This window comes from Apium graveolens, chromosome 4, assembly GCF_009905375.1.
Source record: "Apium graveolens cultivar Ventura chromosome 4, ASM990537v1, whole genome shotgun sequence".
Taxonomy (NCBI): Eukaryota; Viridiplantae; Streptophyta; class Magnoliopsida; order Apiales; family Apiaceae; genus Apium; species Apium graveolens.
In genome coordinates, this window is record NC_133650.1 from 286,695,470 (window position 1) to 286,714,832 (window position 19,363).

General features: G+C 33.5%; 1 protein-coding gene across 2 annotated transcripts; it reads right to left on the reverse strand.

The window, feature by feature from the left end:
* Positions 1 to 9,552: 9,552 nt before the first annotated feature.
* Positions 9,553 to 17,604, reverse strand: LOC141721147 (protein DEFECTIVE IN MERISTEM SILENCING 3-like). 2 transcript variants are annotated; one of them, XM_074523908.1, is made up of 8 exons: positions 17,400 to 17,604; positions 14,069 to 14,182; positions 13,836 to 13,950; positions 13,027 to 13,264; positions 12,153 to 12,344; positions 11,735 to 12,055; positions 10,827 to 11,049; positions 9,553 to 9,928 (listed from the first exon to the last, which is right to left on the reverse strand). In XM_074523908.1, exons 1-8 carry the CDS (start codon positions 17,421 to 17,423, stop codon positions 9,848 to 9,850), a joined length of 1,308 nt encoding a protein of 435 aa, XP_074380009.1. In that variant the 5' UTR covers positions 17,424 to 17,604; the 3' UTR covers positions 9,553 to 9,847. The 2 variants fall into 2 exon arrangements, with proteins under 2 accessions (XP_074380009.1, XP_074380008.1); XM_074523907.1 differs by having other exon boundaries at positions 14,069 to 14,185.
* Between the last annotated feature and the right edge of the window lie 1,759 nt (positions 17,605 to 19,363).

Here is a 19,363-nt window from a genome sequence, read left to right on the forward strand (position 1 = left end):
GAGAACCAACAGCAAATCTGAAAGCATTGATGGATTTTTCTCAACCAAAGATCAATGACATTCAATCTAGTATTGTTAGGCATGCTATCACAGCTAATACCTTCGAGATCAAGCCTGGAATAATTTAGATGGTCCAGAACTCAGTTCGGTTTGGGGATTCTCCAACGAAAGATCCAAATATGCACATCAGGGATTTCATAGAGATTTGCGACACCTTCAGGTTCAATGGTGTGTCTGAGGATGCGTTGAAACTAAGACTGTTCTCATTCTCTCTGAGGGACAAGGCTAAGAGTTGGTTACACTCTCTACTAGCAGGTTCCATCACTACTTGGGAGGATCTTGCTCAGAAGTTTCTTACTAAATTCTTCCCTATGGCGAAGACAGCTACACTCAGGAATGCTCTTACTCAATTTGCGCAGCAATCGGGAGAAACTCTATGTGAAGCTTGGGAGCGCTACAAGTGAAGGGTTTCGAGCACAAAAATGCAACAGAAACAGTAATTAAAAACGTAAAAAAAATCAGAATTTTCGAAACCCACCGCAGGATCCATACGAAAAACATATATTTAATTCGTATATCAGATTGTTTCCCTAAAGAAGCTTTACCAATTGGTTAACTAATGGAGATCCAAAGCTTGTTCAATCACCACGCATCCCGCTCTCGCGATCTACGCTATATCGGTATCCACACGAATGCTTGAACTCAAGGATTGGATGTGTACTAGCACAAACTCGTTTCTTCTTGATCTCTTCATCTTCTCTCTTGGTGGCTAGGGTTTTAGTAAAAGTCTTTTTTTTTTACACACAAAAATCAGCCACACAAGAAATATTATATAGAGAGTTGACAAATAAATTATAACTCTTAACTAATTAGGAGTTATTTTTAATTCGAAATTCCTATTTGTATTATAATTAAGTCTCACTTAATTATTTAACAAATAAATTTCATAATTAATATTAATAAATTTGAATATCATTATTTATCTAATTAATTAAGTCAAACTTAATTAATATTATAAATAATTCAAATTACTTTAATTTAATTTAAATCCAATTTAAATTAAATAATCCTTCAAGCATTCTTTGTGTGTGACCCTTTAGGTTATTATTACAGTGGAAACGAATTTTAAATCTAATTTAAAATCGTAAACAATGAGCGGCATCTAGTAATACATCATTGCTACCCAAGTAATAATAATTGAATCGGTGATCGATTAAACCTTTCGTGAATAATGTACAATGTAATATAATCCCTTTAACCACATAATATAGATTAAACTAGAGGCATGTAATGTGTCATCCTCATCAATGTTTAATCCAGGTTTCCTTGATCAATGAGTAGACTATCATATCAAATCAACATTTGAGCGTGGCCACGCATTTCGAAGTCTAGCTCACACAAGAGGCCAATAATATCACTCCTAAAATAGGAGGGTTAAATCCTTTCCAGATCATTCATATTTCTCATACGATTCATAATATAACCAATGTCCACTTTTATCATTACCTAGTCAAGGATAACTTTTAATGGAATCAATGTATATTAATTCTTGTATAGAAATATAATGACTTCAGGTTTAAGGACCATTACATCATTATCACTGTGAGAATTACTTATAACACAACAGACATGTAGAATCTAACATCGGGTCTGTCCAGCACCATGTATATGTACATCTGCCTGTGTCTTTGACTTTAGTATCACTATACCTATGATCAATGAGATGTGATCATCAGTCAACAAACACACTAGTCTTAATGCATTATTATTGTCCCTTAATAATAATACTCGACTAGGGACCTTTGAGAATATTGATACTATTCTCATAATCTCATTTCTAAGTCACGTACTTAGAAATATAGAATTGCATATCATATTTCAAGGACATTTATTAATCTAACATTTATATTGCAGTAAATTAAGAATTAATAAATTATAAAGGGAATAATCAATAGAACATAAACATTAATAATCCTAATGTCTTAAACTAAAACATCATAGTGTTGTCTCTAGGGCACAAATACTAACAACAAGGATATGCTTATGAAGTGTCCTTATCATGGAATGCCTGACTAGATGGTGATCAATTATTTTCATAGTGGGTTGGGAGCACAGTCGAGACCTATACTCGATTTAGCATCAGGTGGAGCTCTATGGGCTAAAAGCTATGAGGAAGCTTATGAGCTGATCGAGATGATGGTTGTGAATGAATATTAGTATCCAACCCAGAGATTGCCACAGGGCAAGGTAGCAGGAGTTCTTGAAGTGGATACAGCTATGGCTATCACTGCACAACTAAAGGCGTTGTCTAAGAAGATCGATTATTTGGCTAACTATGGTGTTAATCAGATAAACAGTGTTTGTGAGCTGTGTGAAGGTCCGCATGCGACAGGACAATGCGCTATATCTAGTGAATCAGCTCAGTTTGTGAGCAACTTTCAGAGATCGCAGCAACCACTTCCTGTCAATATTCACCCGGACAACTGGAATCATCCTAACTTCAGCTAGAGAAACAATCAGAATGCGATGCAACAGCCATTCCTGCAGTTTGGAAACAAGCAATTCAATCCTCCTGGTTTTCAGCATCAATTTGCACCAAGACAACAACTCCAACTTCAACAACAAACTTATGGAGGTGCAGGTCTATCTTTGAATGCAAAATCTGAATTGGAGGAGTTAAGGCTTATGTGCAAAAACCAGGCTCTTATATGCCAAAGCCAGGTTGTTTCTATCAAGACTCTGGAGAACCAAATAGGGAAATTGCTAATGCCTTATTGAATCGACCATCAGGAATGCTTCCCAATGATACAGAAGCTGATCCAGGCAAGAGGAAAGTTAAAGAACAGGTGAACGCCATCACCTTGAGGTTCGGAAAGGTCACAAGTTCCCAAATTCAGCAAGACGAAGAGTCTGAAAATTCTGTCCAGAATGCAGGTGCGTCTGCACCTTGCCAATTCCAGAAAATGAGATTGTGGATGAAGAAGAGGTTTTGAAGGATGCCAACGTAGAACCAAGGAAAAAAGCTGTTGTCAATACTCCTCCTGAGGGTAATACAGGGGAAAAGCAGGTCTATCCTCCACCTCCTTTTCCTAAAAGGTTGCAGAAGCAGAAGTTGGATAAGCAATTTGCTAAGTTCTTGGAAGTTTTTAAGAAACTTCATATCAACATACCTTTCGTTGAAGCTCTTGAACAGATTCCTAGCTATGCAAAGTTTATGAAATGTATTCTCTCTCGGAAAGTGAAGCTCGATGACTTAGAGACCGTTGCTCTTACGGAGGAGTGCAGTGTTGTGCTGTAACAAAAATTTCCTCCTAAGATTAAAGATCCTGAGAGCTTCACCATTCCTTGTACTATTGGAAACTTGTCATTCGACAAGTGTTTATGTGATTTGGGAGCTAGCATCAATGTGATGCCCTTGTCCGTTTTCAAGAAACTTGGACTACCTGATCCAAAACCTGTGAACATTTTACAGTTGGCCGATCGAACCATCACTTATCTACGAGGTATAGTGGAGGATGTCTCGGTCAAGGTGGACAAACTCATATTCCCTGTTGATTTTGTAATTCTGAATTTCGAGGAAAATAAGAAGATTCCCATCATCTTAGGAATACCATTCTTAGCTACAGGCCGAACTATAATCGATGTGCAAAAAGGAGAGCTTATGATGAAGGTTCAAGATCAGAAGGTCACTTTTAATGTGTTCAAGGCAATAAAGTTATCCACATATAAAGATCAGTGCTTTAAGGTAGAGCGGGTCGACTCTGTCATGAATTCGGAGCTTGAGCAATTGTCAAAGTCAAATACCTTAGAGTGATCCTTAATAGGGGAATCGGTTATTGAAGATGAAGAATGAGCAGAGCAACAACGGGTTTTGAATGCACCTCCATGGAAGATGAAGTGGGATATGTCATTCGATTCTCTTGGGTTAGTAGAGCTGAAAATTTATGCGGAGCGTTTTCAATCATCTATTACAGAAGCTCCCACACTTGAGCTCAACCCATTACCAGATCACTTGAGTTATGCATTCTTAGGTGCACCTCCTGACAAAGGGTTGTATAATATCTATGATAATTTAAAGGGTGAACGGGTGGATCCTCTCGTGCCTACAGAGGGTTTTTCTCGTGCGCAGCAGGCAGTTGATAGGACTGTTATTGGTGATGAGCAGTACAAGTGATTGACTAGGCGTATGGAGGCCATGCACGACATTCACAGTCGTGTTACTGCAGATTTGACACAGGCTTTGGGCACTGTTTTACGAGACACTGGTGTCGAGGTTGATTGGCCACCTGATCCTCCACCCAAAAGGGGTGATCCTCCCGCTAACTAGGTATGCCTGAAATCCTTATTATTACCTTCAATGAGGACATTGAAAATTTTAAGTTTGGGGGTGATAAAGTAATGATTAGTTTGTGTGTGTCCATATAGATTCATATAGATTCATGTTGCATGTTTAGTTGTATTTCATTCATATTTTTGCATGATTGTTCATATAGGACATATTTGTTTGTGTTTTTATGTGAGTCCATGTAGTTGCATTTGCATGCATATAACATGATCCCTTAGGTTGAGCTATTTCTGATTGATTGGTTGATGTTGATGTGAGTGTAGTGATGACGAATAGAGGGTTGTGTAAGTCTAATGAATTGATTTGCATGCTAGTAAAAAAAATCACAAGACTTATAGGATTGCTTTTGAGCTAGATCATGATCATATTTGTTTATTTGTTGAGATTGAATCACTTGTTTATATCTAGAATTTTTGGTATTCTCGTAATGACAAAAGAACACTGAATTTTTAAACTGGAGAAAAACTTGGGATTCATTACTAGTTGTGAATAAGGCTAGGCGTCAAATGGCTAGTAGCCGGATCATATTTTTATGAGTAATTTAGGGTTGAATGAGATGGAGCGAAACAAATTCATTCAGAAATTATTGAAAAAAAAGAAAAAAAAAGTATGTGTTTATGCATAATTGATCATAAGTGAGCTCTTTAATACTCGAGTTATTAAGTTCTAGGGGACTTTGTGCCTAGTGACCTAAGGCTTCGATAGTCTGGGATCCGCTAATCTAACGGTCGTTACATGGGTATTATTGTATAAGTCTTGTGGGAACTCATTCATTGCACGGTCAAATAAGCATCTTTGTTATGTGTTCAATAATAATATGAATCCTTGTATAACTCTAGTAGAAAGGAGGTGTTGTGAGTCATTATGCGTTTAACATCTATTCTAGTTATAAACTTGTGATAGTAGAAAGAAATGGTATCTAAACTTCGTAACTCCTTTTCTTTGTTGATAGTGGAAAAATTAATACCGAGAACAACCAATAAGTACCTCTGGTTGGTTGGTTGAATACTCTTACAAGAAATTTCTGATTGGTTGAATACTCATACAAGGAATTTCTAATTTAAACATCAGGAATTTTATGTAAACAATAAACATATTCTTACAAAGAATTCCTGCTATTATACTTATATCATAGCTATTTAGAGCTACAAATTGTTGATATCAACTTATAAATCACCCTGCTAAGAGCATCTCCAACGGAATGCACCTGTTAGCTAAAAAGTTTACGTGGCAGTATCATATATATATTAGCTAAAAAAAGTACCCCACACCTGTTAGCAATATTTTTACATATCTTCTATCCCGTCTTCTATATTTGTTGATCCGGTAGCCATTAGCTAAATGATCCACGTCAGTTTTCTGCCTAATTTAAATATTTCTCTACATAATTTAAATCTAAACTCATTGATACATACATATATTTATATTATTTAAAACATATGTTTTAAAACTCTTATTTTATATTTAATATATGTAACTTTAATACTTATTTTAAAAATTCTAATATTATATTATAAACAACTATTTATAATTTTTTTATATTTGTAAGTAATGTTTCTATATATTAATTTTATTATACTTATAATTGTAATAATTTTTTAATTTTATAATACTTACTTTAAAATATTTACATAAATATAAAAAATAAAAATATCGTCATTAAATATTTTTGATTTAAATAAATATTTTATTTTCAATTGTATTGAATATAATTAACTTAAATTTATTTTAATTGTATATTTAAAATTAAGAATAAAATAATATTCTAGATATTGCTAATGAATATAACTAACATCACTGGAGTATGAACCCTTACAGGTTCAACAAAATTTTAGCTAATTATATTTTAACTAACAAGTTTACCTAATACCTTCAGAGAAGCTCTAAGGGGTGTTTCACCAAACCACCCACACTGCAAAAACCGCCCACACACACACCGCAAAACGCAAAAACGCAGTTTTTAATTCTCTTGGTGCGATTGCGGTTTGAATTTTTCACAAACCACGTGTTGTGGTTTAAGTTTTTGATAGTGTGGTTCAAACCACGCCTAATTATATAAAATAATATTTATATTATTTATATAATATACATTAATATATTACTATAACATTTTATGTGTTATTAGAAGTTTTTTATCCTATCATCAAATTATATGATTTGATAGTTGTATTGGACTCGCATATTTAAAACTATTACTATTATAATAAGAATATGTATATTTTTTGTTTTTTGTTTTTATGTACCTGCTTTAATAAAACAATACTAAGTTGGTTCATACCGGAAACTCGTGCTCCAGGTTTTTAAGTGATTCATTCTATTTGCTTTATTTGTTAAGGTTATAGTTAGAATGATAATTCAACAAAATTTGTTTTAAATATTTATGTTTAAATTGAATGGCAAATATTAACACAAATTCAATTATGAATAAATTCTTATTTATTATTTTTTAGAACTTCAAACCGCACTATTGCGAATTTAAATATGCGTTTCAGTTTGAGCGGTTTAAGGGTTACGTGGTGTTGTTGCGGTTTGAGAATTGGCCAAATCGCTTACGTTTTCGTTAAAACTGCACCACAGTGCGAACACCCCTACTATATCCCATATATCTTCGTCTACCTGAGCCAAATATACACCTCCAAATCACAGGATTTACACTGCTACAAATATCATATATTACAACAATAATATATAAATTGATACTAGAAATCTCAGATGTGATGAGGGAATATCATATCAACTTTACAATATTCACAATTAAGGAAAAGGGAAGAATGAAAAGATATGCAGGTGCAACGACAGACATCTGATAGAGCATTCCAAGTTACGGAATTAGTATTGCAATCAAAACCTGCCTTGAGCATTCTGTTGAGATTGTACTGGTTAAACACATCAAAAGAGAGGACAGCTGTAGGAGCAAGATTGTGTATGAAGATATCAAATACTAATGAGTTAGGGAGAAGGTATAGTACTCATCAAAGTGTTTTGTTCCAACACAATGCTATAAAAGAGTAAAAATTGTTCCCTGTCAACTAGAGTTACCAGCTGCCAACAATTTTTTTTTTCTCCCAGATGAAAAATCCTAATGTAGATGATTTGTAGGGATCTGAGCTACAGCTATTAGAGTTAGAATTGGTGTGAGTTAAGAAGCTTACTTAAGCTACTTGAGTAATTCAAGTTGTACTTCTTACTAAATACTAGATTGGTACAATCGGGTGATTCTTATTATAAGTGTTTGCATTCTGAAGTTACTGTGATTGCACTTGGTATATTATTTTCAAAAACCAACAAAGATATTTTCCAAAAAAGAACCCAACAAAGAAGGGAGAGAACATTCACTGCTTCAAATTTTGCTTTGGGTTGGAAGTATTTGTGCAGTTATGAGTAGAAAGTAAAGAGCTTTCTTTCGGATATTCATAAGAATGGACTAGAAAATAAATCTATTCTCATTCCCTATTTCTTGTCGTAACTTTCTTTTCTATTTAATATACATACAATAGTTTAACTTAAAACCACCTATAAACACGAATGTTCCCCATTCCATTCTTATGATTATGTGAAAGAAAGCTCTTTACTTTCTACTTATAATTGCACAAATACTTCCAACCCAAATCATATTTATAGATTTAGGCGCATGACAGTTTGAGACTACATAAACAAATCTCTCGCTATTCGATCAACACATATCTCTCTCGGTATTCGATCAAAACATCTTCAAGGACATATCGATAGGACATCAAAGGCCTTAAATTAGTTATATCAGCTAAAAAATTAGATTAGGGTTTCATCAAGCATAGAGTAAGTGGCACATTAATCGTGAAAATGCATTCTTTTAGAGGTACGTCTCGGATGAAAAAAATCACGGGCTAAGCTATTGTCTCACAACTATCATACACACTTTTTATGTATTATGCACACTATGGAGGGGGTCTCACGGAAACAGTCTCCCTACTTTCAAGAGAGCATACATTTTATCATTTCCAGACCCCTGCTTAGGGGATTATATTAGTATGTTCGGTTTCGTTTGATTTATTCAAGAAAAGTATTAAAAACAAAGAACAAAAAACAAACAAGTCAACAAAATAATTTCAAAGATTGCTTAAAAGCCTGTAAAATACAATCAACAAACCACCTACAAACACAAGATTGCTATTTTCTTTCTAATCATAATTGCACAGATACATCCAACAACTACCCAAATCACATGTATCATAATCATCCAAGAAAAGTATTAAATTCAAGCCAAACAACAAAGAACAAAAAAAACAAATTAAGAAAACAAGATTAAAGATTACATTTTTATACCTCTTTCTTGCCCAAATCAAGTTTAAAAATAGCCCTTAAACTTCATAAACTAATGGGAAGTTTCCAAATTTGACCCTGAGCAAACCCTTCTTCCCCATCTTTCTAATATGACCCAGAATTTCATTTAATGGGGTTTTATGAACATCATAAAGGGGTAGCTGTAAAAAAATCGTTTTTACTGTGGTTTACACTTTTTCCAGTGCTGATAAATAAATATTACGCCTTGTTACTTGCCAAAAAAAAATTGTGAAATAATTACCAAAGATAAATCTTGAATATAATAAAAATATCTTTTTCAACAATAAATATATTTTTTCAGACACGAACAGAAAATGTGTATTTATTTAGAATTTTTTATAAATAAAATAAGATAATTAACTAAAAATGTGTTTTAGTGAGCATGTTTACTAAGGTGCAAGGGACAAAATGCATTTTTTCCCTTCAGTTCCCCGTCACAAAATCTGAAAATTCGAAAAAATAACATGTTCTTAATCCCGTAAATCTTGAGCGAAGATTAATCTCAAGGCATAAAGCTAACATATTTTCAAGTGAATATTGCCTGGGATTCCAACACTAGTGTTGCGAGCGACGGGATAGAATGGAATGGAACGGGGTGAGGTCTTAAAAGAAAGGGAAAATGTGGAGGCGAGCGACCGGATAGAATGGAATGGAACGGAGTGACCGGATAAAATGGAATGGAACGGAGTGAGGTCGGGAGAGAGGGAAAATGTGGAGGAGATCAGTTTTTAATGAACAACCGAAAAGCACTACCAAACCGCCCTCTGACAAGAACAATCTGAAATGTACACATGTACAGATGAAAAACACAAGACTTTCAACAGGAATTTTCGAACTGAGGCATTTATGGAGGGAGGGACATATTTCAAAGACAAAGGTCGAAAAGCTGAGATAAAATGCGAAACCAATTGACGATATGCATTGTACAACTGATCCTACAAGTTTGTTTCATCAATTTGCAGCATGAAATGCATACCACAGCTCAAGAGTTGAAATAAAGAAACAATACTAACTACAAGTTCAACACTTAACTTGCTGTATAAATTTTTCTCCGGTGATACTGAATGAAACTGTAGAACCAGTCCCCCACAGTACATATGGAAAAACTTTGCAATTCCTTCACAGCAGGAAAAGGACCTCAACCAACCACAGTTGCCAGAAGTAGGGTACGCAGTAGTACCCTTAATTTCCTGAACTGGTTTCATTCTTCACTTCTGATTTTATCTGGAATCTCAGTGCCGATCCATCTCGGGCTGCTGGACTCTGGAAATCACATCAAAACGTGTTACAACCTCCAACTTTTTTCATAGATAGTGTAAATTTAGAACAACAAAAAGTAGTCAAATCAATATGCAGAACAAAAGCAGATTAGATTTAAAATTTGATCACTTTCAACTGTATAGATGCAATGGTTTCGAAAAATCTGATATTTAGTAATATAAAGTATATACCTATTGTGAATTTGAGGTGCACTAATAGAAAACTTTTCTATTGTGAACTTTCTATTCTCTTTTCCTTATTAAGTAATGTTTTTAAAAAGGCATAATGTTCTTTGTCATGGTATATATTAAGTAATAAATCAGCATAGTAATCTCATTTATTTAGTAATTCAAGAACATTTTAGGGCCCAGGTTAAACTCTATATAAAATGATTAATAATCCATGTCCTAGTAAAGAAAATCTTCCAAAAACTTATCAAGCAATTTACACACAATTATGACTCACATTGTAGCATGTAAAATTCAAAAATTCTTACTATATCTGTGAAATAGATCTAACGACACATACAGCTTTTTCGGGCCCAATATAGTTCTTGCACTGTTATTTTTATGACACGGATTATTGCTACCAGGACAGAGTTAAAAAGCAGTCTTGACACCCAAACACAACTGCTAAATAATACTAAGACATTGAAGAGCATTATCAAGTTATTTACACACAGGAATGACTCACATTGGTCTACTCTAGCTTGCAATACTGAAATATGGATAAATTCATGTTCGAAATATAAATTTTTGATACACATAGCTTTTCCGAGCCCAGCACAGTTCTTACTCTGTTATTTCTGTGACAGGGATTATTGCTACTAGAAAAGAGTTCAACATAGTTTTGAAACCCAGAAGAGAACAACTTGTAGTACTTGTTCATTGAAGAGTATTACCTGAACAGTGTTCGAACTCTGTGCTAGGAACTGGATAAGCTCTTCCCTCTTGGCATTGAAGGTGACTTTAGCCTGCTTTAAAAGTACTTGCTCTCTTCGCAGGTCATCCGATATCCGTTCCTTTTCCCACTCTGTCTTCTTTATCTTGTCTTCAATGGCAGAGTAATCAGCAGTTGGACATGGTGGTCCAGAGGCTTTCAGGAATTTCACATCTGCTTCTTCCCTTGAAGAAATAAAAATGCAAAGGAAACCATATAAGCATAACAAATTAAATATATAATTAGCATGTCAGAACAAAAACACAACGAGGATTAGTTTCAAGTTAAAGAATGAACTGTGCTGATGGTCTCTAGCCTTCTTCTACTTAAAATTACACAAAATTTAACAAGAATACAATTCAACTTTAAATGGTCATTGGAGAACAATATCCTAGCTCTAAAATACATCACAGTACAAGAAGTCGAGAAAGCCTGCAGCTGGGGGATGTACACATTATGTATATTTACTAATATTAAGCACCAACAACTATTTTATTTTCATTTCCATTAAAAAGCCTTTGTCTACCAACTTTACATGCAAACTATATTAATGATTTTTTATGCTTAAAGTTTTGGCAAAAAGATGTGTTTTGAAAGTAAAAAAGATATTTAGCCATACTGCAGAACAACTATCTATGCAAAGAAAAACTATACAAGCTAATAAGTTGTGATTTTTTACAAGCTCAAAAACCAGTGGTTTGTTTACTAGGTAAAAAGAAATTGTTAGCCAATCATAGTTACGATTCTTTAACTTCGAAGAACTAAGCATAAAAACCAGGCTCTTGCACCACTCAGTTATTAGAAAAAAGTGACATACAGCTCTTGCACACTCGGTTAATAAAAACTGATTATAAAGTCAACTGAGCTTACACAGCGCCAAAGATATAATCTCCAGGACTCTTTATTATTTCACCATCCAAAGATATGGCTCCATCAGTTATCAAGGATACAGCCTGCATCATATCTTTCCTAGTTTGATAAACTTGCACACGTGAGAACAGATGATAAAACAGGGTCTCTCTAAGGCCATAACCATCATGTGTGACATAGAATAAGTTTTCCCTGTCAATGTAAATCATATTCACAGCATAATCAATGAAGCCATGTGGAATTTCTCCATTGGGTAATCTTGGTTTTTGAATATCAAGCCTTCTTTGTGGGTCATTAGTTATAAACCCGCCAACATATGGACTGCAGGAATACATGATACATGAGACAGAGTAAAGAAATATCAAATCAGAAATAAAAGAAACATGGTCTAGGGTCATATAAGAGCAAAAACATTTACCTAAGACATTCAAGACAAATGACACAAAATCGTCCATCTATAGTTTGTCCGATTGAAGCTCCAAGTCCATGAATGCCAGAATTCTTCTTTACTAAGCCTTCTTTATCATAAGACTCCATAGCTTTAACAGTGTCAAGAGTCTTGCAGACAACTGCCAGCATATTGGTTTTCCCCAAGTAACTCGAGAGATAGCTAGCACAGAAAAGATTGTACTGTTGTTTAAACTTTGAAATTTTCAATAAAGAAAAAACCAAAGTGTCATTATGCAACTACTAAATTATCAGTGGAAGTCCTATACATGTTCAGCAGACCATGTTTGGTATCATATAAGATCAGTAGACACAGGACCTACTCCCATGTTTGGTATCATATAAGATCAGTAGACCATGTTTGTTCTAACTCTCCCAGATATTCACTTTATAAAGATTAAGGAGTTTTAGGATTGGGTATGGGAGTAGGTCCTGTGAGGGGAGAGGCGCAACTAGAATATGAATCTATCAGTCCGTGCACCATTATAATTCAAACTAATCACTATCTATACATACCAACGTTATATATTTTATAAAAAGATTATTTCATCAAAGTTTCAAAATATATCATAATTTCCCCATTTACAAAATATGAGTTTTGTTTTGTTACACTAGACGAAACCAGACAAGGGAGACATTTGAATTAACTTGGGGGAAACGTGGAGCCGTAAGTAGGATATCTTGATCATGCCTGATATTGTAGTCTTTCAGATCAGATCAACAGAATATATCTCTAGACAAACTATGAAGTAGGAACCTTTAATTTCTGGGAAAATCAGAAAAACTTAAAACCCATAGAACTTGGTTGAATACAAGATTTACAAATGAATATGAATGGCGCAAACCTGTTTATAGTATCATCATCCACCTTCCCAAGGGTTGCAACAATTCCAAGTATACCCTTCGTCAATGGAAATTGAGAACCCCGAGTACTGTGGCGAGTCTTCAGCTGACACACAACCCCAGCAGCAGAATTTGTGTGCTTCAAATTACGTTGAATATTCTCCACCTCGCTCTCTTCTTGGGAAAGGTTGCCTCTTTCCATCATAGGTCTATTTGAAGAATGATACTTGCCAAGAGTAACTGGGAAATACATTTTATGGAGGTTATACAAAAACAATAATCAGGGAAATTAAAATATATTGTACTGCAAAACCAACCTTTACATATAAGCTGTAAAGATTTAGTTTCCAAAATCAATCTCTTTGGTTGGGAACTTTCTTATAGACAGAGAAATAGAGCTGTACTTGTTATCATTATCAAAAAGGAAATACTTTATTTTACTATTGGTAGTGAGATACTTTATTTACTATTGGTAGTGAGATGACATGAATTATGCTTAAAGAATCATGGTGAATATCACTAAAATAAGAAGTAACTTTTTATATCAAGGACACATGGAAATAGCTAAATAAAGGTGGTATTATTGAATAGAGTTCTAGATATGGAATTTGGTATTCTATGCATTCTCTTCCTATCAGAGGAAGGTAGACAATAAATCGAAAAAGGAAATTTTAAGATTTGTGACAAGTTAGTTTCTGAGCATTAGGCAGAAATATTCTGACTTTTTATTTTCTGAGCATTAGTACTATGATAATGAAGAGCGTTAATCTCGTGCTGACACTCACACTAGGTGAATGGTAATACATCATACCTTGCAGATCTAGAATTGTGTCATTTAAGGTATTTTCCTGTCTTGTTAGAAACTTAATGTTTTCTTCATGTTTCTTCAGTATTCGACCTTTCTTTTCTAAAGCCTCCTGCAATTTCTGCAATATTGAACGTAACGGAGCACTCATTTATCAATAACAGACAAAAGCGCATATCCATGCATATACAACAATGATACTTGAAGATCACATATTGAACTTTGAAATTTGTAATAACCTTAAGAGCTCTTTCTGCCTGTGAGAGTGTCTCACTTTCTGGTTCACTCTTTACAGTAATATCGTGCCAACCTTGATCCACAAGTAGCGCCGGTGATGAATTTTGGGCATATATCTGCTGAAAGAAATGATCAAGCATTTAGTCAAATGTTTAATAAAAAGATGCAATACCATCAGAGAATTGGCAGAAGGATTCCGGCAGTCCAGAACTCCTTCCATTAGGTTTAATTGTTGAGCGACTAGGTAAACAAGTTTTTTTCTAACAAGCAGGCAGACACACAATTCATACCAACTATATCCATGCAAACACACACCTAAAGTGACCACACCTATAATAAAAACATGACACAAATCATAATTAAGCATAACGCATTGAAATGGTAAAATAACATTAGAAAGTAAAAAATAATTGCGCTTCAAAGTTAAAGACTGCAAAAAAAGGAAATATCACCTGGAAGGCTGGAACAATGTTACTAGTGAAATGTAAATTAATTGTGATTCACTTGAAACTTGTCAAATATGACATGACACATCACATTGTAACAATTTTCAGATTTACACCCTAGCATAATGTGCAAGACAAGTTACACACCTGATACATGAACCTAACCATGATGAGGTGTCCTATTACCGAGTTAAAGTGTCCCATCTACAATCCACAGGCTACATTATTAGGCATGCACAGTTACGTGCCTCATAATTCAGGGCATGACTACAAACACTAGCTTTCCATTTACAAATCCAACGGTCAATACATCCATTATTTATTAAAAACTAAAGAAGCCCTATCTGTCTGTGTGCATATTATGTAAAACTTTTAAGAAAATTAATGTTCATAAGGTTAATACATAATCGCTATATTCACCTCTCTTACTAAGTTCAAGGAAACAGCTCGTGAAGAGTTAGCCTTGCATACTTTTTACAATCTATGGTATGCATGGCTTCATTAGGGTAAAAGCCCTCTCCCAATTTCACAAAGCAAACATAAAACAATTGATATCAGTACCAATCAACTCTACCCAAATTTCTGAATTTAATAACCAAGAAACCAGAAAACACATATCAATCACAACCACTGCTTAATACGAATCACAACCACCCCGAAATTTACCAATAAAGATCAAAGCTTTATAGCGTAGAATCACTGTTTGATACCAAAAAAGCATGTAATTCACAAACAAAAAATACATAAGGGCTCAATATACCCAAGTTTCTAAATAAGCCACTCAAGAATCAGCTAACATATCACTGGAAACAGCATTACACACAAACCACAAAGAAACTTAAATTACCAATAAAGATCAAAACTTTATAGAATAAAACTATTTAATACAAGAAAACAGGTAATTCATATACAAAAGCAAGAATCGAAGCATAAAAGAAAAGTTATATACCTGCTCACTATTAGAGTGATCGTTTAAAATGTAGCCTAGCTAAAAAATAATTTGTAGATTTACACCCTAGCATACCAAGACACGTAACCCACCTAATAGCGTAACATTGATGAGGCAAAAACGAACCCTAGCTTTTTATTTACAAATCCAACGGTAATTTCATCCGTTATTTACTAAAAGTAAAAGAAGACTTATATAACTGTGCGCATATAATTGAACCGTTTAGGTAAATTAAATGTTCATTGTTAGACTCAAATCTTCCTATAACTGAGCTTCAGAAAGCTCACATATACTCGCTAAAAATTTCTTCTTTCACTAAAGTCTTCACAAAGACAACCCGAGTAGGGCTATGGTTAGTATGGTTTCATTTGAGTAAAATCCCTCTCCCATTTCACAAAGCAAATATAAATCGTAGATATCACTAACAATCAACTATAATACCCAAGCTCTAAATTTGAAACCAAGCAATCAGCAAATACATATCACTGACAACCACTAATACATACAATACAACAAACAAAAATTTCCGATAACCAATTAATATCAAATATAGCATAAAGATACTGTCTGATTAAAGAAAACATGTAAACCATATTGGAAAACAAGTAAACAACCAAATCTACCCAAATTTCTGATTGTCAAACAAATAATCAGCAACCACATCACTAACAACAACTAATACGTAAAAATCACAAACCAATTAAAATCAAACCTTTATGGCATAAAACAACTGCTTGATACAAAAAAACATGCAATTCACATACAAAAACACATAAAGAATCAAATCTTACCAAGTTTCTGAATTTGAAAACCAAGAATCAAGCAAAACACATATTACTAACAACCGCTGATACAGACATGTTAACACAAATTTCAAATTAACATAAAGATCAAAGCTTTATAGCATAAAACCACTGTTTGATATAAAAGACATGATATTGATAACTATATGCAAAAACAAATAAAGAATCAAATATACTCAAGTTTCAGCAAACACATATCACTAACAACCAGCGATACATACAAACCACAAGATGTCAAAAATTACCAATAAAGATCAAAGCTTTATAGCACAAAATCGTTGTCTAATACAAGAAAACATGTAATTCAAAAATAAAAACACAAAATCTATACCTGCTCACTATTAGATTCATGGTTTTTACAACTAGTTTTTGTTCCAATCAAATAAATGTTCAGTATCAAACTCAAATCTTCTTAATAATGTGCTTCATTTCAAATATAATCGCTTAAATTCCCCTCTCTTACAGTCTTACTAGGGTCAATTCTACCCAAATTTCTGAATTTGACAACCAAAAAATCATCAAACACAAATCACTAACAACCACTGATATATATAATCACAAAAAACCTGAAACTGCCAATAAAGATCAAAACTTTATAGCATAAAATCACTGTCTGATACAAGAAAACATGTTATTCAAATACAAAAACACATAAAGAATCAAATTACCCAAGTTTCAGCAAACACACAACACTTACAACCACTGATACATACAAGTCATTAAAAAAACCCAAGATTTTTAATGAAGATCAAAACTTTATAGCATAAAATCAGAAGAAAACATGTTATTCACATACAAAAACACATAAAGAATCAAATTACCCAAGTTTCAGCAAGCACACAACACTTACAACCACTGATACATACAAAACTTTAAAAAAACCCAAGATTGCCAATAAAGAATAAAACTTGATAGCATAAAACTATTATTAAATACAATAAAACACTAAATTAATATACAAAAACACATAAAGAATAAAATTACCCAAGTTTCAGCAAATACAAAACACTTACAATCACTAAAAACCCAAGATTATCAATAAAGATCAAAACTTTATAGCATAAAACTACTAAACAATAAAAGAGAACATGAAATTCATATAAAAAAAATCAAAACATAAAAAAAATGTACATACCTGCTCATTAGAGTGATTGGTCATGATTTTTTGAAGTAATTGTTGTTCCGACAAGCAAAAGAACACAAGTAGAAACCTAGGAGAGAGAGTGGCCAGTGCCCAGGTATAAATTGTTGTCAAATGAAGGGTGGTTGGAGGTTGTAAGTTGTAACGTACGAGGTCTATTACACTCGGCACTCGGCAGTTATGTTTTTCGGTGCTTGATAGAACACAACACTATATTTTTAATATTTTTATTTTGAACCAACTGTACACTACTTTTTGAATCAAATAAAATAAAATTTGAAATAAATGGCTATGTAAATAAAAAACATACTCGGTGTATTTTCGTTAAATGCTAAACCCAGACATGACTAATCTACAATTTATTTAATTCCGTATTTGTATATTTTCGTGTATTATATATTTTTAGTGTCGTGTATTTGTGTAAAATTAAATTTAATTTTAATTAAAAATAAAGAAAGTTTAAATATTTCATATAAAATTATAAAAAATATTATATATATATAAACCAAATTTAAATATAATTTATAAAATTATAGATTATTATTCAAATAAATATACATATATTTATTTATAAATTTACATATATTTACTATAAATACCCATATTTAAATATAAATAAATTCATTTCTTGTGCATAATGGTTCGTGTTCTCTAATCAAAGACACTAATTTTTGTGTTGGTTTTTTATGATTTGAAAATATTAAAAGTAATTAAATTACAAACTGCGATTGGGAGTTGTCCACGTTATTTGTGGGGATAGATTGCTTGAATATAAGCACTCAATTAACTTTATTAGTACGAGATCTTTTAGGAGCTGTCCAAAAATAAATCTGTGTGGGTTCGGCCCGAACAATATCATAATAATGTGGAGTTAGACTTGTTCTGCAAATCCAACAAGTAGTATCAGAGATTCAGGTTATAACGATCCATAAAAATCTCAACAGGCTCCCAGAATGGGCGTAGGAGGACGCAGATGGGCTACCCAGTATTGGTTCAAGGAAAAGGCAGTGGATTTCCAGTATGGGCTAGGGGAGCTAGAAAGCCGGAAAGATTACAGTATGGGTCAAGGGGGAGCTATATCACACAATCAGGTGGCAGATTCGGTAGGTGTCGAGCCTGATTTGTGAATGGGGAGATTGTTAGGAGTTGTCCCAGATCGTTTGTGGCAGAGGCAGATTGCTAGAATATAAGCAGGCAGTTAACTCCATTAGTATGAGGCCTTTTAGGAGCTTCCCAAAAACAAATCTGTGCGGACTTGGCTCAGAGCGGAAAATATCGTACTAATGTGGAGTTGGGTCTGTTCAGCAAGCCCAACAATAGCAACATGTCGTGTTGTTAGATTTTGTTAAATTGCAAAATATAATCGTCAAAACATGTACTTAGTTGACGTTATTGTAATTACATTCTTCTTCATTACCTGTTTGTCACGTCTGATCATACTTGCTAACCTTTACTTCATATATCTTAGTTGTCGTCTTAATTGTCTCCTGGCCAACTATAAACATCACATTACCATAATCGTTAAGTGGAGAAACTGATGTAAGATCAATATTAACATATTTTCCTTCATTTCATTTGTATACCAAAGTTGAAAACATCAATTGGTATAGGAGTTTATTTATCTTCCTCAGAAGGGGTAAGAGCATATTCAATTGGGTTGGCTAAATTCGTTGATGACTATATTTTTTAGCGTTAAAATATACCAATGAAAACTCAGTACAATTTTAATGAAATTGCTATAAGTATAATTCATATTTTTTACTACCAGATTTTAGAGATTGACCAAAATATAGACATATATGAGAGCTTATTTAGTTTTTTTGCTAATGTTTTTATCTTAGATTTTATCATTGAAGTGTATCAATTCCTAAAAATTGCCCCATTTTGAGATATTATTGAAAGGAGTAGTATATATCAAAAATGCTGTAAAAAAGTTCACAAGTGCCTGTGTTTTAGAT

Coding starts and splice junctions, on each gene's coding strand:
- LOC141721147 (XM_074523907.1), bottom strand. CDS start 17,423: ATGACCAATCACTCTAATGAGCAG. Junction 13,951..14,068: donor AGGCAGAAAGAGCTCTTAAG/GTTATTACAAAT, acceptor TCAATATTGCAG/AAATTGCAGGAGGCTTTAGA. Junction 12,345..13,026: donor GATGATGATACTATAAACAG/GTTTGCGCCATT, acceptor TTTCTGTGCTAG/CTATCTCTCGAGTTACTTGG.